The following is a 25,847-nucleotide window of genomic DNA, read 5'->3' on the forward strand; positions in this document are numbered from 1 at the left end:
AAAATGTCATTCCAAGGCCGTTGCTTAGTTTTAGGCCTGGTGGTGTACTTTGCATAGTAAAACCACACACATACGTTTGAGCTCCTCCGCAGGGCAGGTGGATACAGGTTAACATACAGAGCCGCTCAGAAGTTGCTATATCAGTTACGCAGAAGATTGCTATTTACACCACGATTGGCTAGAAGGGCATTGTAGAGTGCCCAGTATTTCTCTATAATGCATTGCATTACTCAATGGCTATGAAGTTCATTCTTAGCAGTTCTATGTTTGAGCTGCTTTTGAAAGCAAAAGTCCAATTGAAAATACCATTTTGCATTGTTGAATTCGATTTTCATAATAGCAAGACAGCGGGACTGATGGTTTGGTTAGCTGAGCTAGCAAGCCTGTTTGTTTGGTTACCAAGGCAACTACTTCAAATCAAATCAAATGTATTTGTCACATACACGTGGTTAGCAGATGTTAATTAATGCGAGTGTAGCGAAACGCTAGTGCTTCTAGTTCCGACAATGCAGTAATAACCATCTAGTATCTATCTAGTAAACTTGCTAGCTAATTCAGTGGACGATGAACACATTTCTACAGGCAAACGTGTTCAACTATAGTTGTGGTATAAGCGGGATCATCAACTGAAGGCTCTATGCGTTCTCTGGAAAATAATGCAATTAGGATAGGCCTTGGTGGCACACACCTTCTACGTTCTGCATTGTTCTCCACGGAACACATAAACCCATCGTTGCTTATCCCTTGCATTTTAATTTGACCTTTATTTAACTAGGCAAGTCAGTTAAGAACAAATTCTTATTTACAATGACGGCCTAGGAACAGTGGGTTAACTGCCTTGTTCAGGGGCAGAACGACAGATTTTTACCTTGTCGGCTCGGGGATTCAATCTAGCAACCTTTCGGTTACTGACCCAACACTCTAACCACTAGGCCACATGCCGCCCCATTACATAATATGAATGTGGTTCCTGACATGAGAAACACTATCCAGTAGTTTTGAGATCTAACTGGATCGCTCCCATTACTCCCTTATCCATCCCTTCCATTCAGCGAACCCCTGAACCTTACCCTTCTAATGTCAGCCATGTTAATGTCTTCACAGCAGAGTCCCCGGGAGTCTAGGCCATGTTCATGCCCTGTCTTCACAGCAGAGTCCCCGGGAGTCTAGGCCATGTTATTACCCTGTTTTCACAGCTGAGTCTAGGCCATGTTAATGCCCTGTTTTCACAGCAGAGTCTAGGCCATGTTAATGCCCTGTTTTCACAGCAGAGTCTAGGCCATGTTCATGCCCTGTTTTCACAGCAGAGACCCCAGGAGTCTAGGCCATGTTAATGCCCTGTTTTCACAGCAGAGTCCCGGGAGACTAGGCCATGTTAATGCCCTGTTTTCACAGCAAAGTCTAGGCCATGTTAATGCCCGGTTTTCACAGCAGAGTCTAGGCCATGTTAATGCCCTGTTTTCACAGCAGAGTCTAGGCCATGTTAATGCCCTGTTTTCACAGCAGAGTCTAGGCCATGTTAATGCCCGGTTTTCACAGCAGAGTCTAGGCCATGTTAATGCCCTGTTTTCACAGCAGAGTCTAGGCCATGTTAATGCCCGGTTTTCACAGCAGAGTCTAGGCCATGTTCATGCCCTGTTTTCACAGCAGAGTCCTGGTATGTTGATGCCCTGTTTTCACAGCAGTGTCTAGGCCATGTTAATGCCCTGTTTTCACAGCAGAGTCCTGGTATGTTAATGCTCTGTTTTCAAAGCAGTGTCTAGGCCATGTTCATGCCCTGTTTTCACAGCAGAGTCCTGGTATGTTAATGCCCTGTTTTCACAGCAGTGTCTAGGCCATGTTAATGCCCTGTTTTCACAGCAGAGTCTAGGCCATGTTCATGCCCTGTTTTCACAGCAGAGTCTAGGCCATGTTCATGCCCTGTTTTCACAGCAGAGTCTAGGCCATGTTCATGGCCTGTTTTCACAGCAGAGTCCTGGTATGTTAATGCCCTGTTTTCACAGCAGAGTCCTGGTATGTTAATGCCCTGTTTTCACAGCAGTGTCTAGGCCATGTTAATGCCCTGTTTTCACAGCAGAGTCTAGGCCATGTTAATGCCCTGTTTTCACAGCAGAGTCTAGGCCATGTTCATGCCCTGTTTTCACAGCAGAGTCTAGGCCATGTTAATGCCCTGCTTTCACAGCAGAGTGTAGGCCATGTTCATGCCCTGTTTTCACAGCAGAGTCTAGGCCATGTTCATGCCCTGTTTTCACAGCAGAGTCTAGGCCATGTTAATGCCCTGTTCTCACAGCTGAGCCCTGGTATGTTAATGCCGTTTTCAAAGCAGAGTCTAGGCCATGTTATTACCCTGTTTTCACAGCAGAGTCTAGGCCATGTTAATGCCCTGTTTTCACAGCAGAGTCTAGGCCATGTTAATGCCCTGTTTTCACAGCTGAGTCTAGGCCATGTTCATGCCCTGTTTTCACAGCAGAGACCCCAGGAGTCTAGGCCATGTTAATGCCCTGTTTTCACAGCAGAGTCTAGGCCATGTTAATGCCCGGTTTTCACAGCAGAGTGTAGGCCATGTTAATGCCCTGTTTTCACAGCAGAGTCTAGGCCATGTTAATGCCCTGTTTTCACAGCAGAGTCTAGGCCATGTTAATGCCCGGTTTTCACAGCAGAGTCTAGGCCATGTTAATGCCCTGTTTTCACAGCAGAGTCTAGGCCATGTTAATGCCCGGTTTTCACAGCAGAGTCTAGGCCATGTTCATGCCTTGTTTTCACAGCAGAGTCCTGGTATGCTAATGCCCTGTTTTCACAGCAGTGTCTAGGCCATGTTAATGCCCTGTTTTCACAGCAGAGTCCTGGTATGTTAATGCTCTGTTTTCACAGCAGTGTCTAGGCCATGTTCATGCCCTGTTTTCACAGCAGAGTCTAGGCCATGTTCATGCCCTGTTTTCACAGCAGTGTCTAGGCCATGTTAATGCCCTGTTTTCACAGCAGAGTCTAGGCCATGTTAATGCCCTGTTGTCACAGTAGAGTCTAGGCCATGTTCATGCCCTGTTTTCACAGCAGAGTCTAGGCCATGTTCATGGCCTGTTTTCACAGCAGAGTCCTGGTATGTTAATGCCCTGTTTTCACAGCAGAGTCCTGGTATGTTAATGCCCTGTTTTCACAGCAGTGTCTAGGCCATGTTAATGCCCTGTTTTCACAGCAGAGTCTAGGCCATGTTAATGCCCTGTTTTCACAGCAGAGTCTAGGCCATGTTCATGCCCTGTTTTCACAGCAGAGTCTAGGCCATGTTAATGCCCTGCTTTCACAGCAGAGTGTAGGCCATGTTCATGCCCTGTTTTCACAGCAGAGTCTAGGCCATGTTCATTCCCTGTTTTCACAGCAGAGTCCTGGTATGTTAATGCCCTGTTTTCACAGCAGAGTCTAGGCCATGTTAATGCCCTGTTCTCACAGCTGAGCCCTGGTATGTTAATGCCGTTTTCACAGCAGAGTCTAGGCCATGTTAATGCCCTGTTTTCACAGCAGAATCCTGGTATGTTAATGCCCTGTTTTCACAGCAGAGTCCTGGTATGTTAATGCCCTGTTTTCACAGCAGTGTCTAGGCCATGTTAATGCCCTGTTTTCACAGCAGGGTCTAGGCCATGTTAATGCCCTGTTTTCACAGCAGAGTCTAGGCCATGTTAATGCCCTGCTTTCACAGCAGAGTCTAGGCCATGTTCATGCCCTGTTTTCACAGCAGAGTCTAGGCCATGTTCATGCCCTGTTTTCACAGCAGAGTCCTGGTATGTTAATGCCCTGTTTTCACAGCAGAGTCTAGGCCATGTTAATGCCCTGTTTTCACAGCAGAGTCTAGGCCATGTTAATGCCCTGTTTTCACAGCAGAGTTTAGGCCATGTTAATGCCCTGTTTTCACAGCAGAGTTTAGGCCATGTTAATGCCCTGTTTTCACAGCAGAGTCTAGGCCATGTTAATGCCCTGTTTTCACAGCGAAGTTTAGGCCACGTTAATGCCCTGTTCTCACAGCTGAGAGTCCTGGTATGTTAATGCCCTGTTTTCACAGCAGAGTCTAGGCCATGTTAATGCCCTGTTTTCACAGCAGAGTTTAGGCCACGTTAATGCCCTGTTCTCACAGCTGAGAGTCCTGGTATGTTAATGCCCTGTTTTCACAGCAGAGTCTAGGCCATGTTAATGCCCTGTTTTCACAGCAGAGTTTAGGCCACGTTAATGCCCTGTTCTCACAGCTGAGAGTCCTGGTATGCAGCGCGGTGTGAGACGAGTAATAAATGTTCAGTCAGACCACCGTGAAAATTCTGATGAGTGGATGTGTTGGTGCCCGTCGCCTCGCTGGTGGATTTGCGGGGTCTGGACGGTGGCCTCTTGATTACATAGTTACATTATGAAGGTTATTAAACCTCCTCGCTTATTTTACAAACAAGCAGCAAAGCGCCACAGCAGTGTCTAGGCCATGTTAATGCCCTGTTTTCACAGCAGAGTCTAGGCCATGTTCATGCCCTGTTTTCACAGCAGAATCCTGGTATGTTAATGCCCTGTTTTCACAGCAGTGTCTAGGCCATGTTAATGCCCTGTTGTCACAGTAGAGTCTAGGCCATGTTCATGCCCTGTTTGCACAGCAGAGTCTAGGCCATGTTCATGGCCTGTTTTCACAGCAGAGTCCTGGTATGTTAATGCCCTGTTTTCACAGCAGAGTCCTGGTATGTTAATGCCCTGTTTTCACAGCAGTGTCTAGGCCATGTTAATGCCCTGTTTTCACAGCAGAGTCTAGGCCATGTTAATGCCCTGTTTTCACAGCAGAGTCTAGGCCATGTTCATGCCCTGTTTTCACAGCAGAGTCTAGGCCATGTTAATGCCCTGCTTTCACAGCAGAGTGTAGGCCATGTTCATGCCCTGTTTTCACAGCAGAGTCTAGGCCATGTTCATTCCCTGTTTTCACAGCAGAGTCCTGGTATGTTAATGCCCTGTTTTCACAGCAGAGTCTAGGCCATGTTAATGCCCTGTTTTCACAGCAGAATCCTGGTATGTTAATGCCCTGTTTTCACAGCAGAGTCCTGGTATGTTAATGCCCTGTTTTCACAGCAGTGTCTAGGCCATGTTAATGCCCTGTTTTCACAGCAGGGTCTAGGCCATGTTAATTCCCTGTTTTCACAGCAGAGTCTAGGCCATGTTAATGCCCTGCTTTCACAGCAGAGTCTAGGCCATGTTCATGCCCTGTTTTCACAGCAGAGTCTAGGCCATGTTCATGCCCTGTTTTCACAGCAGAGTCCTGGTATGTTAATGCCCTGTTTTCACAGCAGAGTCTAGGCCATGTTAATGCCCTGTTTTCACAGCAGAGTCTAGGCCATGTTAATGCCCTGTTTTCACAGCAGAGTTTAGGCCATGTTAATGCCCTGTTTTCACAGCAGAGTTTAGGCCATGTTAATGCCCTGTTTTCACAGCAGAGTCTAGGCCATGTTAATGCCCTGTTTTCACAGCAAAGTTTAGGCCACGTTAATGCCCTGTTCTCACAGCTGAGAGTCCTGGCATGTTAATGCCCTGTTTTCACAGCAGAGTCTAGGCCATGTTAATGCCCTGTTTTCACAGCAGAGTTTAGGCCACGTTAATGCCCTGTTCTCACAGCTGAGAGTCCTGGTATGTTAATGCCCTGTTTTCACAGCAGAGTCTAGGCCATGTTAATGCCCTGTTTTCACAGCAGAGTTTAGGCCACGTTAATGCCCTGTTCTCACAGCTGAGAGTCCTGGTATGCAGCGCGGTGTGAGACGAGTAATAAATGTTCAGTCAGACCACCGTGAAAATTCTGATGAGTGGATGTGTTGGTGCCCGTCGCCTCGCTGGTGGATTTGCGGGGTCTGGACGGTGGCCTCTTGATTACATAGTTACATTATGAAGGTTATTAAACCTCCTCGCTTATTTTACAAACAAGCAGCAAAGCGCCACTGTTAAAATAAAATGGAGGAGCTACAGCTGGACGGATAGTAATAAGGACGTAAGGTAAGATGGTTGTTGCTGTTATTAGTTGGGGTTTATTCTTTAAAGCTGACTGAGCATCATGCTCTGTTCAAGGCCATCATGCTCTGTTGACATAGTGGAAGTATGTGTGTGTGTGTGGGGGGGCGGGGGGGGGGGGGGGGGGGCTACTCAGAGGAGGAAGGTGTGAATTTCATAAAAATTAAAATAGTGAAACATTAACAAAGTTATCCTTTTTAGATTAAAACTATACTAGGTAAATTCACGTCACCAAATAATTGTGTAAAACACACTGTTTTGCAATTGAAGGTCTACAGTAGCCTCAATAGCACTCTGTAGGGTAACACCATGGTGTAGTCGGAGGACAGCTAGCTTCCGTTCTCCTCTGGGTACATTGACTTCAATGCAAAACCTAGGAGGTTCATGGTTCTCGCTCCTTTCCATAGACTTACACAGTAATTATGACAACTTTAGGAGAACGTCCTCTAACCTATCAGAGCTCTTGCAGCATGAACTGACATATTGTCCACCCAATTAGTCGTCTTTCCTTCCAGTTCTCTGCTGCCAATGACTGGAACGAACTGCAAAAATCTCTGAAGCTGGAGACTCATATCTCCCTCACTAGCTTTAAGCCCCAGCTGTCAGAGCAGCACCTGCACCTGTACATAGCCCATCTGTAAACAGCCCATCTATCTACCTACCTCATCCCCATACTGTATTTATTTATGTATCTTGCTCCTTTGCACCCCAGTATCTCTACTTGCACATTCATCTTCTGCACATCTACCATTCCAGTGTGTAATTGCTATATTGTAATTACTTCGCCACCATGGCCTATTTATTGCCTTAACTCCCTTATCTTACCTCATTTGCACTCACTGTATATAGACTTTTTGTTTTATTTTGTTCTACTGTATTATTGACTATGTTTTGTTTATTCCATGTGTAACTCTGTGTTGTTGTGTCGAATTGCTATGCTATCTTGGCCAGGTCGCAGTTGCAAATGAGAACTTGTTCTCAAATAGCCTACCTGGTTAAATAAAGGTGAAATAACATTTAAAAATGTTTTAAAAATCAAAGGATCAGAGAATGAATCTAGTACTGAAAGCATAAGCTACAGCTAGCTAGCACTGCAGTGCATCATATGTGGTGAATAGTTGACTCAAAGTAGAGAAAGAAAATAGTTTAACAGTTTTGAACAAATTAATTTATTCCAAAATGAAGGAGAAGCGAGAGAGAGAGAGCTAGCTACTTATATTTTGTAATATATATATGTGTTTTACTTTCACGAGTTTAACCTACTCAAACACCAGAGAGAGAGCAAGAGAGAGCTAGCTATAGCTCACTTTCACTTACTTAGCGAGCGAATGTAGCTAGCTAGTTTAGTCTATGCAAACACCCGGGAGAGAGAGGGATGCTATGTTAGCTAACTGGCTATGGTTATCCAATACTGGAACTCTTCCGTGTCAAGGTAAGCTTTTGGTTTCTATTAACTGCTAAACTGTTTGCTGACTGTACAATGTACTGCGTGATTGTAGCGGGTTTACTAACGCGTTAGTTCTAGTAGTTATGTTGACTATTACGTTAATATGGTAAAAACAACGTAGGCTTTGTGGAGCGCTTAGCGGTTATGAAAGTTTCACTTGGAAATGTTTTTTTCACCTGGTCACAAGACAGCTGATGTATTGTTCACAAGCGAAGGGAAAAGGTGAGAGGAGAGTAGATGCGAGAAGGAATGATATATGCAATGATCAAAGGGATCATGCGGTTTGCATGTGGCTGCTACTTCTGTGTTTGCGTGTGATCAGAGGTGTATTCATTCCGCCAATTATGTTGGAAAACGTTTCGTAAAACGGAAGCAAACGTAACGAAGCGGGGACAAACGTACCTGAATTTGTCCAATAGAAACCCTCGCTTGCACCTGTTAGACTAATGGCTACACCATAGATCAGCTAGAAACAGGCAAGAGTGTGCAAGGTAGTACTAAATGTGTCACCTTGATTACTATAATTTCTCTCAACCTGTGCACCTACGTTGCAAACTTTCATTTGTAGGTTAGGTTGAGGCAACCTCATGATTGGTTATAGGGAAAATTCTAGTATCATGTAGTAGCCTAAACCTATCGCTGTCACATTGAGCTGGGTGAATGGAATATGAATGACAGTCATCCAATATGTTGTAATTGTCAATAAAAAGGAGGAGAACACAAAACTCCACCTTCCCTCTCGCCCTTTGACCTCCCACTAGCTCCATTACCTTGGCAACAATGACGGGAGGAGGAAGAAGATGAGAGGCACAAGAGAAACAGAATCCTTTCTGATACGTTCACCCCCCCCCTACCTACAAAGACCATAACACCATATATTACAGTGTTTTAAACGGGTCAATGTTATTTACTTCGACACTACAAGTCACGTATAATGCGCTTCTGGTTGTCATTTCACATTATATAACTCTAGCTGGGCATGAAAAACATGAGGCGTGTGACGAGAAGTGAGAAACGGTAGTGACAGGGGAACTCAGACTACAGACTCCCCCAGTCAGCCAGCCTGCCAGCCAGCCAGCCAGCCAGCCAGCCTGCCAACCAGCCAGCCAGCCAGCCTGCCAGCCAGCCTGCCAGCCAGACTGCCAACCAGCCAGCCAGCCAGCCAGCCTATAGAACAAGGTTGTAACATTCAGACCATAAAACAGTTTATCTACTCTAACCACATACCAGCGTGAGTGTATATGACACTGCTGTGACACTGCAAGCTCAAAACAGGGAATGTTTTTCAAACACATGTATTCCAGTTGGATAAATACGACTTCCCTGAAACCTATGACCCTACGCCAAGCAACAACAAAACAACTTCTAGCCTGATACAGCCAAGCTAGACTGCTACTGTTAGAATAGCGCAAACCAATACAACTGTGAACCCCAAAGACACGGCAGCCATTTAAAGAAAGCCTATACTATGCCCCTACACTAGTCCAGTAGCAAAAGCCCTGTCAACACATTAGATATCAAACCCTTTGAAACAATATAAGCTCGCACACAGTTCCCATACGTAATTGAAAGGAATTTATTGGGAGGGAGATCAGGATCTTCTCAGAACAGGAGGGATCTCTTTTCCTGAAAACAATGAAAGAAAAGCAGCACCTCAGGCCCATGAAAACAAAGGGATTCAATTAACTGTGAATGTGACTTTACATTAGTGACTATTCCACAAGAGGCCTGCTGCCCCCTTTTGGTAGCTGGTGGAAAAGCAGTCTACATTTTTTTCCAAGAATTTCCCCCCCCACTCTTGTAGTTATAATTTGCAGGGCAAACCAAGGCTCTGACACTTAGTAGTCCTATTGGTTTGATGATATGTCATGGCATGACATAATATCTCACACTCTTTGTCAAATACAAGAGTATGCTCTGACAACGAGCATTGTGAACTATCTTATTCCTGGTTAAGGACCATTACAGTACACAGCATCAACATTCAACTATGAGCCAAGCTACTACTTGTCTTAATGCAAATATGCCCCCTCGCCCCTCGGGAGGGGAAAATCCACAGTGCTGGCTGGGCTTAAACTCAAGCGGCCGATGTTATTAGTTAGGCCGGGTGTTTGACCTTGTGGGACGAGGATGGGACTGCCAAGCCACGAAGAGTGTGGTAAGTGCAATGAGGGAGATAAGAGATTGACACGTTAAAGTTACAAGTCGGACGTGTCGTCGCTATAGCCTTAAGGGGTGGGGGTGGGGGGGTGCAGGTTGCAGCCTCCATGGGATGACATCTCCTTTCGTGACCCGACAGATGTTGAAACACGACAGAGGAGAACAATGTAGTCTACTCCAGTTTATCCCTCATGACGTGATCAAATGTAGTTAAACTTTCAGCCAGTAGCGCTGTGATGTCTGGTTGGGAGAGTGGATGGAACCATGTCTCCAAGACAACAATCTGGTTGGGGGAGTGGATGGAAACATGTCTCCAAGACATCAATCTGGTTGGGGTAGTGGATGGAACTATGTCTCCAAGACAACAATCTGGTTGGGGGAGTGGATGGAACCATGTCTCCAAGACAACAATCTGATCCAATAAGGAAAAATAGCCAACAAGTGCTCAGCATATGCGGAAATGCATTCCATGTGAAGCTGGTTGAGAGAATGCCAAGAGTGGGCCCGTAACTCTAATGAACTTATCCTCTGCAACAGAGGTAACTCTAGAGCCCCCTTTCCTGTGTCGGCTCCTCATAAGAGCCAGTTCCATCATAGCGCTTGATGGTTTTGGCATTGCCCTTGAAGAAACTTTCAAAGTTCTTGACATTTTCGGAATGTCTTAAAGTAATGATCGTTTCTCTTTGCTTATTTGAGCTGTACTTGCCATAATATGCACTTGGTCATTTACCAAATAGGGGAACCTTCTGTATACCACCCCTACCTTGTCATAACACAACTTATTGGCTCAAACAAATTAAGAAGGAAAGAAATTCCACAAATGTACTTTTAACAAGGCACACCTATTAATTGAAATGCATTCCAGGTGACTACCTCATGAAGCTGGTTGAGAGAATGCCAAAAGTATGCAAAGCTGTAAAGGCAAAGGGTGGCAAATATTGTTTAACACTATTTTTGGTCACTACATGATTCCATATGTGTTATTTCATAGTTTTGATGTCTTCACTATTATTCTACAATGTAGAAAACAGTCAAAATAAAGAAAAACCCTGGAATTAGTAGGTGTGTCCAAACTTTTGACTGGTACTGTACATCCAATCAAACATATATATTCATTAAGGATTGGTGAGAAGGAGAATATGGGTGTTAGAGTGCTTATTACGAGGAGACCTTGTTTTTGTTCATGACACCACTGATTCTAGAACAGAATGGACATGACCCATCTCTGCCTGACAACAGAACATACAGAATTCTCTGGCATCGTCATGACACCACTGATTCTAGAACAGAGTGGACATGACCCATCTCTGCCTGACAACAGAACATACAGAATTCTCTGGCATCGTCATGTCAGCCACTGATCCCAGAACAGTGACTGGCATTGTCGTGCAAGCATTAGTCAATGAGTTGACGTTGACTAGCAAAATTTGGTCTGTAAAATTGTCTATATCAAAAGCAGATATTTAATTAACATTGCACAATAAATGGATTCACATACAAGGCATAAAACAAGTTATAAGACAATACTGATATTACAAAGTACACTTCCAGGCATATAGATCCTAAGGTTAACGTAGAATACAAAGTATGAACAAAGATATACCTATTAGGCCAGAGGCCCGAGAAGCCTAGGAAATGAAAATTGTTCATAAACCTTCCTCCATTGACTGTATATAGGAAAGAGAGAGAGAGAACAAAGGCATTTCATTCCATTTATAACATCTGAAGTTGTAACCTTTCAACCCAAAACCAACCACCATTGACCAATCAAACGATACCAAGTTAACAATAACTTAAAAGCTCCCAGGCCCAATCTCCACAGGTTGTCACAATATCTAACGGCTTGTCTGGGAGATAAGAAGATTATAAATAAGTCAGAATTCATAACAGGAACCCTAAAACCCCTTTGCGTAGACTAACTCAAAGAGTTCTCCCAGATACAGATACAAGTAACCACAGAGATCCTCCATCCATATAGACAGCTTCAGGGTCCTCTGTAGAGGACACGTTTCAGATAGACACCAGATATGGTATTGTAGTATTCTGTAACAATAGTCAGTCCTCTGGATACTGTAACAGAGAGATGCCCCTCAGAGAGGGAAGGGCTGACTAGTCCTTGGGCATTATCCTTTTGTTCCTGGACCGTTTGCCATGCAACTCTAGGTGTCAGAGACCACATAAATTAGGACCTACAGTATTACCTAAGCTTGCTACAGGAAATGGAGGGTGAAGAGGGATGGCTTTTTCCTCTCTCTCACCTAAGACGGATTTCTTTTTCAGCAGGATTCTTTTCTCTCCGTCTTCTCTTTTTTTGTTGTTGTTATAGAAACCTAATCTGTGGTGAGACCTCTCATTCCCTATGAAGGGCGTGAGGGTTAGGTGAGTCCAAGTTTGAAGGAGGAGAGGGTGAAATGTCTCTCATTTTGAGGCCTGGAGGTCCATCACCAAGGAGACTGCAATCAATCTCCCCAGCTCAACTCTGCTTCTCTTCATCACATCCGAGCAACAAGTCACGCGCGAACGACTCTGAGTATGTGGTGTCCATGTTTGATTTCTGATGGAGACAACCAAGAGGGTTTCCGACAGCAGAAAAAGGATACCAGAGAAGAGACTTCAAAATGCATTCTTGTCCATATAGTGGATTTCTGATGAGGTATTGAGACAATATGGACATGAGCGTGGATAATATGCATGCCAGTGTCGTTTCATGTTCATTGAACCGTATGTAGATAACACACAATGGATTACGAGACCCTCCCTTTTCAAATGAATCACTTTTTACCTACGAATTATATAAACTATTATTCCTCAACTAAAAACAATGAACACAGTGTAAAGCCTTCTCTTCTCATAGCATTGCCTAATGCCACTGTCTAAAGTCCTGCTTTCCCTTACAGAGAGGAACGCTTCCTTTGATCAGCAAATTGTTTTTGAGGTACTCTCTGTTCTTGAATGATCTGGACCACTGAAGTGGAAACTGAATTTTCTGGCGGTGCCCAAAGCTTTTTCAGAGAAAGTAGAGAGAGGGAGGAATCGAGGGAGGAGATGAGATGAGGGAACGAGGGAGGAGACGAGAGAGGAATCGAGGGAGTAGGCGAGAGAGGAAATGAGGGAGGAGACATGAGAGGAAACAAGGGAGGAAAAGAGAGAGGAAACGAGGGAGGAAACGAGAGAGGAATCAAGGGAGGAGAGAGAGAGGAAACGAGGGAGGAGAAGAGAGAGGAATCGAGGGAGGAGAGGAGAGAGGAAACGAGGGAGTAGACGAGAGAGGAAACGAGGGAGGAAACGAGAGAGGAAACGAGGGAGGAGACATGAGAGGAAATGAGGGAGGAAACTAGAGAGGAAACGAGGGAGGAAACGAGAGAGGAAATGAGGGAGGAGACAAGAGAGGAAATGAGGGAGGAAACTTGAGAGGAAATGAGGGAGGAAACGAGAGAGGAAACGAGGTAGAAGTCGAGAGAGGAAACGAGGTAGGAGTCGAGAGAGGAAACGAGGTAGGAGTCGAGAGAGGAAACGAGGTAGGAGTCGAGAGAGGAAACGAGGGAGGAGTCAAGAGAGGAAACGAGGGAGGAGTCAAAAGAGGAAACGAGGGAGGAGCAAAGACAGGAAACGAGGGAGGACCCAAATCAAAATTAAGTGGAAATGACAGGAAGTGGGGGAAGTGTGAGAAATATAAAACTACAGCCCAATTGCTCCTGACATCCTTCTGGCCAGAGTAATGGAAGTCTTTGGACGGTACAATAACAGACCATCTCTCAAAAACAGCTCTCAACACGACTGGGAACTCAACTCGGAGGCCTATGTTATCAACCTGAACAATGGGGGGGGTTTCTCCGCCTTGGGAAGAAGTGAACACGTTCATGTATTAGGAGCGTAAGCAGTCTCACTTAATGTAAAAAAAAAATAACAAAAATGGCCGACGTAACACTTCTTTGTGGGGAGAATGTCACGGGGTTACTGATAACAACAGGTCGAATGTCGCTGCCAATCAGAGCGAAACGCAGAACGAAAAAAAAAGCACAGCTCCTTGTAGGGCGTCGACGTCTTCACGCGGCTGCTTCCTCGTTCTAATGTAAATTGCCCATTAACTACTGTCCTTGGCAAACTGTTTAATTCGCCGGGCTTGATCATCGTTTGATTGGATAAGTGCACACTTTCATATTCATGCATATTCATATTCATTCCCTCACTTCAAATGTATGTGAATTAATTAGGATTTCCTTCCTGTGTCCTCACCAGCTATAAATAACAAACAGCCAGTGGTTTCCCATTCTGGGCCCTTTAATGTCGCTTGCAAGGGAAGGACTTGGTATTTTTTTGGGGGTAGGATACATGGTTCAGAATGCCACGCAACATCAGTAGACCCCTGGAGATTAGTTTGGTACAGCTGTCCAATCAGAATGCTGCTTACTGATACGGAATTCCTTTGCATTTAAATGCATCTAAAGTAGCTTTGTGTCAACTGAGTCTTGTTAAGTAAAGCTAACTAGCTTTGTGTCAACTGAGACTTGTTAAGTAAAGCTAACTAGCTTTGTGTCAACTGAGACTTGTTAAGTAAAGCTAACTAGCTTTGTGTCAACTGAGACTTGTTAAGTAAAGCTAACTAGCTTTGTGTCAACTGAGTCTTGTTACTAAAAGCTAACTAGCATTGTGTCAACTGAGTCTTGTTACATAAAGCTAACTAGCATTGTGTCAACTGAGTCTTGTTACATAAAGCTAACTAGCATTGTGTCAACTGAGTCTTGTTACTCAAAGCTAACTAGCATTGTGTCAACTGAGTCTTGTTACATAAAGCTAACTAGCATTGTGTCAACTGAGTCTTGTTACATAAAGCTAACTAGCATTGTGTCAACTGAGTCTTGTTACTCAAAGCTAACTAGCATTGTGTCAACTGAGTCTTGTTACTCAAAGCTAACTAGCTTTGTGTCAACTGAGTCTTGTTACATAAAGCTAACTTGGACAAGAACCTGATTAGGAGCCACTTCTCGGGAACATAAGACACAAATAAGTCTCACACGCACACGGAGACACGCACCCACACAAGAGCACACACTCACACGTCGATAATTGCATACTGCATGATAAGAAACCTTGGGTAATCCTCCCCTATAAGCATTTTGAGATATACAATATGGATGATGTATGACTGGTGCACATTGAGATATACAATATTGATGTTGCATGATTGGTGCATTTTGGTGGACGTGTGTGTCTATATACTAGCCAAGTCTAAATCTACCACACTACCCACTCTAGGGACACCGGCAGGCCCTCTCGCATACCAATTAGCATGGAAAGAAAAAGGAGATTCAGGAATTTTGTTTACCCCCCCCCAAAAAAAAAAAAATTATACTTTGATATCTGCTCTTGGTGCGCAAGCTCACAGTTTAAAGTGGAACAGACAGCGGCATTCTCACACATCACGGTTGAAGGAAAATCCTTGTTGGAAACTGTATGCCTATGAATTCAAATGAGTGTGGATAGAGCCTGTGGTGAGAGTACTTGTCGAATAGCGAGGGAGATTTTGACAATGGAACCCGGGAAACCAATGATTAGGCTGGGATATCTGCTTTGTGTTTGAAACATTGAGGAAGAGACTAGCTATTTTTATTGAGCCCCTGGGGTGCCACATTTTGTTCTGGCCCAGCGTTAACACGCCTGCTTCAACTAATTCACCTATTTTCTAGCCCAGCACTAGCTGATTCCACAAATCAACTAATCACCAAAGCCTTTGATTAGTGCTGGGCTAGAACAACAACAAAAAATACGCTTGAGGACCCAAAGTATTTCTAACATCAAACTCCTATAACATCAGTGAGATGTTTAACACAGTTTCAACATACCACGGCTTCATCCTCAGATAGAGCATGCTCCTCATCCTGGACGGGAGAGAGTTTCGCCTGGACTTCATCCACGGTAATACTGTGGCAGGCAAAGAAACAGGGGAGAAAAGGGGTTAAAAACAATGAGGGAGGGGGGCAGGAAGGAAAGAAGGGAGAGAGGGAAGGAAGGAAGGAAGGAAGGAAGGAAGGGAGAGAGGGAAGGAAGGAAGGAAGGAAGGAAGGAAGGAAGGAAGGAAGGAAGGAAGGAAGGAAGGAAAGAAGGAAAGAAGGAAAGAAGGAAAGAAGGGAGAGAGGGAAGGAGGGGAGTGAGTGAGTGAGTGAGTGAGTGAGTGAGTGAGTGAGTGAGTGAGTGAGTGAGTGAGTGAGTGAGTGAGTGAGTGAGGGAGCGAGGGAGGGAGGGAGGGAGCTAGAAAAGAAAGTAAAGAAAGAGAGAAATAAAGAATGAAAGGAAAGAAGGAAAGCAAATAAGAAAGAAAGCAGGAAGGGCAGAAGATGGGAGACATCGAGATGGGGATCCAGTATTATGTGCATTGATACAGTACTGATTGACAATTCCAAACAGACACAGATACTGTGGAATAGATGGAGGGAAAGCTACAGAGCCAGATTCCTGTGTGTGATTCTCTTACTTGGGCTGGAGAAAAGGTGGGTGTCTATAGCTTGGAGTGGAGCTCTCTGTTATACTCTACAGTGGCGCAGGGTGATTATCCCACTCTCTCTCTTCACAGCATCCCAACCTTTGATCAACTCTCCATGTCAAGGCCTCCACTAAGAGATGGCCATTGGATAAAGGAGAGAGAGGAGGCTTCCTGAAAGGGTGCATGTCTCTCCAATTTCAAAGTCAGTTGTTGCAACCCCTTGTGCAGCTTTAGTAAATGTGAGGTTGCCACTAGAAGGAGAAAACATTTTGAAAGTCTATTGCTGACGCATTCCATGGCCACGCATGAAAGTCCTAACAGTGAGCGATATGTATCTTTCAGAGGGCACAAAGCCACGCACTCACTCATTTAAACAATCTCTCAGTCTTTCACTCACTCACAGACACACACAACCCTCTCTTGAGTGAACACTTAGCTCCCTCTGCCAGGTGTCTACACTGTTTCAGGGGCAGGGGTGTCAAACTCATTTTTCCTCGGGGCCGCATTTGGGTCTTCACCGAGGTCCAGAGAGCCAACGTACTTAAAATGTGTTGTATTTCCTCGCCGCCAAATATGTGCTAAAATTTGCTCCTTGACTGTCTAGATTTCATTTGAGTGACTGTTAGCTGTTAGCAATCTGGATTATAAGAGATAATACATGCCCATTATCATTTCTACACAGGGTATAGTGTCTTACAGTAGATCAGGTTATCTACTACAGGAAACATGGAGGGTATAGTGTCGTAGGTTATCTACTACAGGAAACATGGAGGGTATAGTGACGTAGGTCAGGTGATCTACTACAGGAAACATGGAGGGTATAGTGTCGTAGGTCAGGTGATCTACTACAGGAAACATGGAGGGTATAGTGTTGTAGGTCAGGTGATCTACTACAGGAAACATGGAGGGTATAGTGTCGTAGGTTATCTACTACAGGAAACATGGAGGGTATAGTGACGTAGGTCAGGTGATCTACTACAGGAAACATGGAGGGTATAGTGACGTAGGTCAGGTGATCTACTACAGGAAACATGGAGGGTATAGTGACGTAGGTCAGGTTATCTACTACAGGAAACATGGAGGGTATAGTGACGTAGGTTATCTACTACAGGAAACATGGAGGGTATAGTGACGTAGGTCAGGTGATCTACTACAGGAAACATGGAGGGTATAGTGACGTAGGTCAGGTGATCTACTACAGGAAACATGGAGGGTATAGTGTCGTAGGTCAGGTGATCTACTACAGGAAACATGGAGGGTATAGTGTTGTAGGTCAGGTGATCTACTACAGGAAACATGGAGGGTATAGTGACGTAGGTCAGGTGATCTACTACAGGAAACATGGAGGGTATAGTGTCGTAGGTTATCTACTACAGGAAACATGGAGGGTATAGTGTCGTAGGTCAGGTGATCTACTACAGGAAACATGGAGGGTATAGTGTCGTAGGTCAGGTGATCTACTACAGGAAACATGGAGGGTATAGTGTCGTAGGTCAGGTGATCTACTACAGGAAACATGGAGGGTATAGTGTCGTAGGTCAGGTGATCTACTACAGGAAACATGGAGGGTATAGGGACGTAGGTCAGGTGATCTACTACAGGAAACATGGAGGGTATAGTGTCGTAGGTCAGGTGATCTACTACAGGAAACATGGAGGGTATAGTGTCGTAGGTCAGGTTATCTACTACAGGAAACATGGAGGGTATAGTGTCGTAGGTTATCTACTACAGGAAACATGGAGGTTATAGTGTCGTAGGTTATCTACTACAGGAAACATGGAGGGTATAGTGTCGTAGGTTATCTACTACAGGAAACATGGAGGGTATAGTGTCGTAGGTCAGGTGATCTACTACAGGAAACATGGAGGGTATAGTGTCGTAGATCAGGTTATATACTGCTGGCGATCTGGCCTCAGTCACAATCGCAGGGGACTACGGGAGGTTATGTTCAATCAGAGTAAATGTGACCGTGTGTGAACGAACACGCACAGACGACACACAATACACACAGACAAAGGGGGAGGGGGTCAAAACCACAACCCGTTGCTGTGCCGTGGTTTGTTTCCAATAGCATTTGTTACACACTATTTATAAGCAGCACTACAGGTACCAGTTAATCCTGCACTGGGCTGCCAGCTGTCGGCACTGGGACTCGTTTGTGTGTGTGGTACTTATGAAGGCTTAGGGTAACATAACACAGAGAAGCAGAAACCCACCCAGGAGCATACGATACATGTTTAGACAACGCTAAGACAACGCTAAGACGGCGCTAAGACAACGCTAAGACGACGTTTAGAAGAAGAAGAAGAAGAAAAAGACCAAGTTAAGCATGTTTCTTATCTTATATGATATGGCATTACCATGTCTAAACCAAAAGAAAGATGTCTGCTTTCAGATTGCCTTTTTGAACTGTTAAAACCACAAATCCACGAATCTAAAGCCTTCCTATTGGAGGGAGCCTTTATGCTGGGGGGGGGGGGGGGGGGGGGGAATCTAAAGCCTTCCTATTGGAGGGAGCCTTTATGCTGAGGGGGGGGGAATCTAAAGCCTTCCTATTGGAGAGAGCCTTTATGCTGGGGGGGGGGGGGGGGGGAATCTAAAGCCTTCCTATTGGAGGGAGCCTTTATGCTGGGGAGGGGGGGGAATCTAAAGCCTTCCTATTCGAGGGAGCCTTTATGCTGAGGGGGGGGGGGGGGGATCTAAAGCCTTCCTATTGGAGGGAGCCTTTATGCTGGGGGGGGGGGGGAATCTAAAGCCTTCCTATTGGAGAGAGCCTTTATGCTGGGGGGGGGGGGGTCTAAAGCCTTCCTATTGGAGGGAGCCTTTATGCTGGGGCGAGGGGGGGGGATCTAAAGCCTTCCTATTGGAGAGAGCCTTTATGCTGGGGGGGGGGGGGGGGGGGGGAAATCTAAAGCCTTCCTATTGGAGGGAGCCTTTATGCTGGGGGGGGGGAATCTAAAGTCTTCCTATTGGAGGGAGCCTTTATGCTGGGGGGGGGGGGGGGGGGGGGGGGGGGAATCTAAAGCCTTCCTATTGGAGAGAGCCTTTATGCTGGGGGGGGGGGGAATCTAAAGCCTTCCTATTGGAGAGAGCCTTTATGCTGGGGAGGGGGGGGAATCTAAAGCCTTCCTATTGGAGGGAGCCTTTATGCTGAGGGGGGGAATCTAAAGCCTTCCTATTGGAGGGAGCCTTTATGCTGAGGGGGGGGGGGGCGGGGGGGGGGCTTCTGAGACTTCATTTTTTAACATTTTATTACATTCCTATTTATTTCAGAGGGGGAATCTAAAGCCTTCCTATTGGAGGGAGCCTTTATGCTGAGGGGGGGGGGGGGGGGGAATCTAAAGCCTTCCTATTGAAGAGAGCCTTTATGCTGGGGGGGGGGGGGGGGAATCTAAAGCCTTCCTATTGGAGGGAGCCTTTATGCTGGGGAGGGGGGGGGAATCTAAAGCCTTCCTATTCGAGGGAGCCTTTATGCTGAGGGGGGGGAGGGGGGATCTAAAGCCTTCCTATTGGAGGGAGCCTTTATGCTGGGGGGGGGGGGAATCTAAAGCCTTCCTATTGGAGAGAGCCTTTATGCTGGGGGGGGGGGGGGTCTAAAGCCTTCCTATTGGAGGGAGCCTTTATGCTGGGGCGGGGGGATCTAAAGCCTTCCTATTGGAGAGAGCCTTTATGCTGGGGGGGGGGGGGGGGGGGGGGGGAATCTAAAGCCTTCCTATTGGAGGGAGCCTTTATGCTGGGGGGGGGGGGAATCTAAAGTCTTCCTATTGGAGGGAGCCTTTATGCTGGGGGGGGGGGGGGGGGAATCTAAAGCCTTCCTATTGGAGAGAGCCTTTATGCTGGGGGGGGGGGAATCTAAAGCCTTCCTATTGGAGAGAGCCTTTATGCTGGGGAGGGGGGGGAATCTAAAGCCTTCCTATTGGAGGGAGCCTTTATGCTGAGGGGGGGGGGAATCTAAAGCCTTCCTATTGGAGGGAGCCTTTATGCTGAGGGGGGGGGGCGGGGGGGGGCTTCTGAGACTTCATTTTTTAACATTTTATTACATTCCTATTTATTTCAGAGGGGGAATCTAAAGCCTTCCTATTGGAGGGAGCCTTTATGCTGAGGGGGGGGGGAATCTAAAGCCTTCCTATTCGAGGGAGCCTTTATGCTGAGGGGGGGGAGGGGGGATCTAAAGCCTTCCTATTGGAGGGAGCCTTTATGCTGGGGGGGGGGGGGGGGAATCTAAAGCCTTCCTATTGGAGAGAGCCTTTATGCTGGGGGGGGGGGGGGGGGTCTAAAGCCTTCCTATTGGAGGGAGCCTTTATGCTGGGGCGGGGGGGGGGGATCTAAAGCCTTCCTATTGGAGAGAGCCTTTATGCTGGGGGGGGGGGGGGGGGGGGGAATCTAAAGCCTTCCTATTGGAGGGAGCCTTTATGCTGGGGGGGGGGGGGGGAATCTAAAGTCTTCCTATTGGAGGGAGCCTTTATGCTGGGGGGGGGGGGGGGGGGGAATCTAAAGCCTTCCTATTGGAGAGAGCCTTTATGCTGGGGGGGGGGGGAATCTAAAGCCTTCCTATTGGAGAGAGCCTTTATGCTGGGGAGGGGGGGGAATCTAAAGCCTTCCTATTGGAGGGAGCCTTTATGCTGAGGGGGGGGGGAATCTAAAGCCTTCCTATTGGAGGGAGCCTTTATGCTGAGGGGGGGGGGCGGGGGGAGGCTTCTGAGACTTCATTTTTTAACATTTTATTACATTCCTATTTATTTCAGAGGGGGAATCTAAAGCCTTCCTATTGGAGGGAGCCTTTATGCTGAGGGGGGGGGGGGGGGGCTTCTGAGACTTCATTTTTTTTACATTTTATTACATTCCTATTTATTTCAGAGGGGGAATCAAAGTTCTTAAGAAGACAATAGTGATTATTAACGATAACGGAATAAATAAATAACACACATGAGATCCGCCTATAAATAGGGTGCAATTATCGCTGAATTTGCATATAATGATATATTCCTATCAAAAGGATTAAGAAAAGTGTAGCGTTTCAGGGTGACTAATTAGCAACAAAGAGACAACCTATTTTTTTTTTATTTTTTTTAATTTTTTTACAAGAGTCCAGAACGTGCATACTAATAGCATTTCGAGTCGGTACGTGGAAAACTGTGCTAGTATCAAGGTACATCATGCGCAAAAGCAATCTAAATTGCGCTTGGCACCGGGGCATGTTGGAGCTAACCCCCTCGAGCCCAGAATCCCAATGACGGATTGACTGAAACAAATATCTGACTTATAAACAAGCAGAATATGTTTTAGCTTAGTAATGTGTTTGTTTTAAGCCGAGCTCCCTGAACATCAGCGATGGGGAGGGGACAGACGCAGGCTGAATAACGGTGAACATCAAGAGGCTCAGGAAGTCATTAACCACCGCGCCACTAGCTAAAAAAAAAAGCTGCGCAAGCATTTTCCTTCTGATGCGGCCATATGTTTTATAGCATGTTTAGTTTACAATCCCGGGGCCACCCTCTCCCAGAGAATATGCCTAGTTAGCTTGCACAGTATTGATTTCTTTCAGGGGCAGTGGGGGGGGGTGTGGGTGGATGAGGAAAGGGAGATAACAGGCTCATTGGAAACTCGGTTGATTTTTCTGCAAGCCTGTGAGGAAATGTTAACATCTCACTGGGAAGCAAAACTGTAGCCATCCTCCATGAAGCAGACAGAGGAGGTTAAACACAGCCCACAGCAGACAGACAGAGGAGGTTAAACACAGCCCACAGCAGACAGACAGAGGAGGTTAAACACAGCCCACAGCAGACAGACAGAGGAGGTTAAACACAGCCCACAGCAGACAGACAGAGGAGGTTAAACACAGCCCACAGCAGACAGACAGAGGAGGTTAAACACAGCCCACAGCAGACAGACAGAGGAGGTTAAACACAGCCCACAGCAGACAGACAGAGGAGGTTAAACACAGCCCACAGCAGACAGACAGAGGAGGTTAAACACAGCCCACAGCAGACAGACAGAGGAGGTTAAACACAGCCCACAGCAGACAGACAGAGGAGGTTAAACACAGCCCACAGCAGACAGACAGAGGAGGTTAAACACAGCCCACAGCAGACAGACAGAGGAGGTTAAACACAGCCCACAGCAGACAGACAGAGGAGGTTAAACACAGCCCACAGCAGACAGACAGAGGAGGTTAAACACAGCCCACAGCAGACAGACAGAGGAGGTTAAACACAGCCCACAGCAGACAGACAGAGGAGGTTAAACACTGCCCACATCAGACAGACAGAGGAGGTTAAACACAGCCCACAGCAGACAGAGGAGGTTAAACACAGCCCACAGCAGACAGAGGAGGTTAAACACAGCCCACAGCAGAGAGCTAGAAGTCTCGCTGGGCGAAAACGGGTCAGTCGAAGCCTTTGAGGCGTCAGATTATGCAACGCAAACAAGGCAATGCTTTCCGATGCTGAGGGAGCACAAACGACACAAGGTGGGATGGTTGAGCGGGAGGGGATGTTCATGGAGACAAACGACACAAGGTGGGATGGTTGAGCGGGGGGGGGGGGATGTTCATGGAGACAAACGACACAAGGTGGGATGGTTGAGCGGGAGGGGATGTTCATGGAGACAAACGACACAAGGTGGGATGGTTGAGCGGGAGGGGGATGTTCATGGAGACAAACGACACAAGGTGGGATGGTTGAGCGGGGGGGGGGGGGGGATGTTCATGGAGACAAACGACACAAGGTGGGATGGTTGAGCGGGAGGGGATGTTCATGGAGACAAACGACACAAGGTGGGATGGTTGAGCGGGAGGGGGATGTTCATGGAGACAAACGACACAAGGTGGGATGGTTGAGCGGGAGGGGATGTTCATGGAGACAAACGACACAAGGTGGGATGGTTGAGCGGGAGGGGATGTTCATTGAGACAAACGACACAAGGTGGGATGGTTGAGCGGGGGGGGGATGTTCATGGAGACAAACGACACAAGGTGGGATGGTTGAGCGGGAGGGGATGTTCATGGAGACAAACGACACAAGGTGGGATGGTTGAGAAGGGGGGGGGATGTTCATGGAGACAAACGACACAAGGTGGGATGGTTGAGCGGGGGGGGGGGATGTTCATGGAGACAAACGACACAAGGTGGGATGGTTGAGCGGGGAGGGGATGTTCATGGAGACAAACGACACAAGGTGGGATGGTTGAGCGGGAGGGGATGTTCATGGAGACAAACGACACAAGGTGGGATGGTTGAGCGGGAGGGGATGTTCATGGAGACAAACGACACAAGGTGGGATGGTTGAGCGGGAGGGGATGTTCATGGAGACAAACGACACAAGGTGGGATGGTTGAGAAGGGGGGGGATGTTCATGGAGACAAACGACACAAGGTGGGATGGTTGAGCGGGGGGGGGGGGATGTTCATGGAGACAAACGACACAAGGTGGGATGGTTGAGCGGGGGGGGGATGTTCATGGAGACAAACGACACAAGGTGGGATGGTTGAGCGGGAGGGGATGTTCATGGAGACAAACGACACAAGGTGGGATGGTTGAGCGGGAGGGGATGTTCATGGAGACAAACGACACAAGGTGGGATGGTTGAGCGGGAGGGGATGTTCATGGAGACAAACGACACAAGGTGGGATGGTTGAGAAGGGGGGGGATGTTCATGGAGACAAACGACACAAGGTGGGATGGTTGAGCGGGGGGGGGGGGGATGTTCATGGAGACAAACGACACAAGGTGGGATGGTTGAGCGGGAGGGGATGTTCATGGAGACAAACGACACAAGGTGGGATGGTTGAGCGGGAGGGGATGTTCATGGAGACAAACGACACAAGGTGGGATGGTTGAGCGGGGGGGGGGATGTTCATGGAGACAAACGACACAAGGTGGGATGGTTGAGCGGGGGGGGGGATGTTCATGGAGACAAACGACACAAGGTGGGATGGTTGAGCGGGGGGGGGATGTTCATGGAGACAAACGACACAAGGTGGGATGGTTGAGCGGGAGGGGATGTTCATGGAGACAAACGACACAAGGTGGGATGGTTGAGCGGGAGGGGATGTTCATGGAGACAAACGACACAAGGTGGGATGGTTGAGCGTGAGGGGATGTTCATGGAGACCAATGACACTCACCGACAGAGTTGGGAGACGAAAGAATGGGAGGAGGAGACGCATTCCAAGATGAATGAGACCTATGAGTTAACCATTTTTCTTACTGACCGCTACGAAAGAGGTACAATCAATCATTGAATCGAAGGTAGACAAAGTCAAGATATTATCTAAATTTAATTCAGTTGGTCGGCAGTTATGATTTGTTAGCTAGGCTTGAACACCATATTAGTCGAATAAGATCATCCTGATAGGTGAGGTATCTTAACAACCTGATAAAATATGCAAAGTTTATTCTGAAAGAAGCGTTTGAGAAAGGTGGTAACTAGTTAAAACATTAAAACAACACATGTGAGATCTAGCTTATGATTAGCCCATGGTATTTACAGATAGGCAAACCCCCATGCTTCAGAATATATATTTATAAAAAACACTACGCAGCATCATTTGGGCCACAGGTGAACATGCTTATGAAGGTTGCAAGTTCAAACCCCCGAGCCGACAAGGTACAAATCTGTCGTTCTGCCCCTGAACAAGGCAGTTAACCCACTGTTCCTAGGCCGTCATTGAAAATAAGAATTTGTTCTTAACCGACTTGCCTAGTTAAATGAAGGTAAAATAAATTGCTAATATACTGTAGACCATAGGCTATATGCATGGGCCACCATATATCATTTTAACATCATTTTCACCAATATGTTAATTAGTCCCATTTCTGGAGAAGGAAATTATATTTTAGACGGTGCCAGTAGAATGTTAGTAGTAGAATGTAATTGAACTTTGAACATAAACTATTTGTACATAAACTCTTTGCACATAAACTCTTTGCACATAAACTCTTTGTACATAAAATGTCTCCGGCAGAGACACAAAAAAGGAAACCTCCCCCTCTGTGACTTTTTCCCCCTCCACTGCTACAAAAATTTCCAGAGGAAACACTGCAAGTAACCTTGGTAACACTGCATGTTTGGTAGTATACACAGTGAATGTAAAAGCGAGGTTCTTTACCTTCCATCTCTATTGCTGTCCAACTCTTTGAAAACGCTGATTGGAGACTCAGGCCTATAGTGACTCGTGGGACCTGTGGACACAACAATGCAGGGTTACTGATAACGTTCCAGGCTACATAGTTGTGAACTGTGAAATCACCTGATAACGTTCCAGGCTACATGGAGTGAGGGAGGGAGGGAGGGAGGGAGGGAGGGAGGGAGGGAGGGAGGGAGGGTGGACTGAGGGGAGGGGGATGGAGGGAGGATGGATGGATGGACAGAGGGGAGGGAGGATGGACTGAGGGGAGGGGGAGGGAGGATGGACTGAGGGGAGGGGGAGGGAGGATGGACTGAGGGGAGGGGGGATGGACTGAGGGGAGGGGGAGGGAGGATGGATGGACTAAGGGGAGTGGGAGGATGGATGGACTGAGGAGAGGGGGAGGGAGGGAGGATGGGCTGAGGGGAGGGGGAGGGAGGGAGGATGGACTGAGGGGAGGGAGGGAGGATGGACTGAGGGGAGGGGAGGTTGGATGGACTGAGGGGAGGGGGGGAGGATGGACAGGGGAGGGGGGGAGGATGGACAGGGGAGGGGGGAGGATGGACTGAGGGGAGGGGGAGGGAGGATGGACTGAGGGGAGGAGGGAGGGAGGATGGGCTG

General features: G+C 46.8%; 1 protein-coding gene across 2 annotated transcripts in view; it reads right to left on the bottom strand.

The window, feature by feature from the left end:
* The window catches only part of LOC139379111 (glucosidase 2 subunit beta-like), a 270,891-nt gene that overhangs the window by 210,803 nt on the left and 34,241 nt on the right, over window positions 1-25,847 (bottom strand). For both annotated transcript variants that reach the window (XM_071121937.1, XM_071121936.1), the window contains exons 7-8: window positions 25,209-25,281; window positions 15,463-15,541 (exon numbers count right to left, since the gene is read on the bottom strand). In XM_071121937.1, coding sequence (XP_070978038.1) covers window positions 15,463-15,541; window positions 25,209-25,281 — 152 coding nt within the window. The remainder of the gene's footprint in view (window positions 1-15,462; window positions 15,542-25,208; window positions 25,282-25,847) is intronic.

This window comes from Oncorhynchus clarkii, chromosome 21 (assembly GCF_045791955.1).
Source record: "Oncorhynchus clarkii lewisi isolate Uvic-CL-2024 chromosome 21, UVic_Ocla_1.0, whole genome shotgun sequence".
Taxonomy (NCBI): Eukaryota; Metazoa; Chordata; class Actinopteri; order Salmoniformes; family Salmonidae; genus Oncorhynchus; species Oncorhynchus clarkii.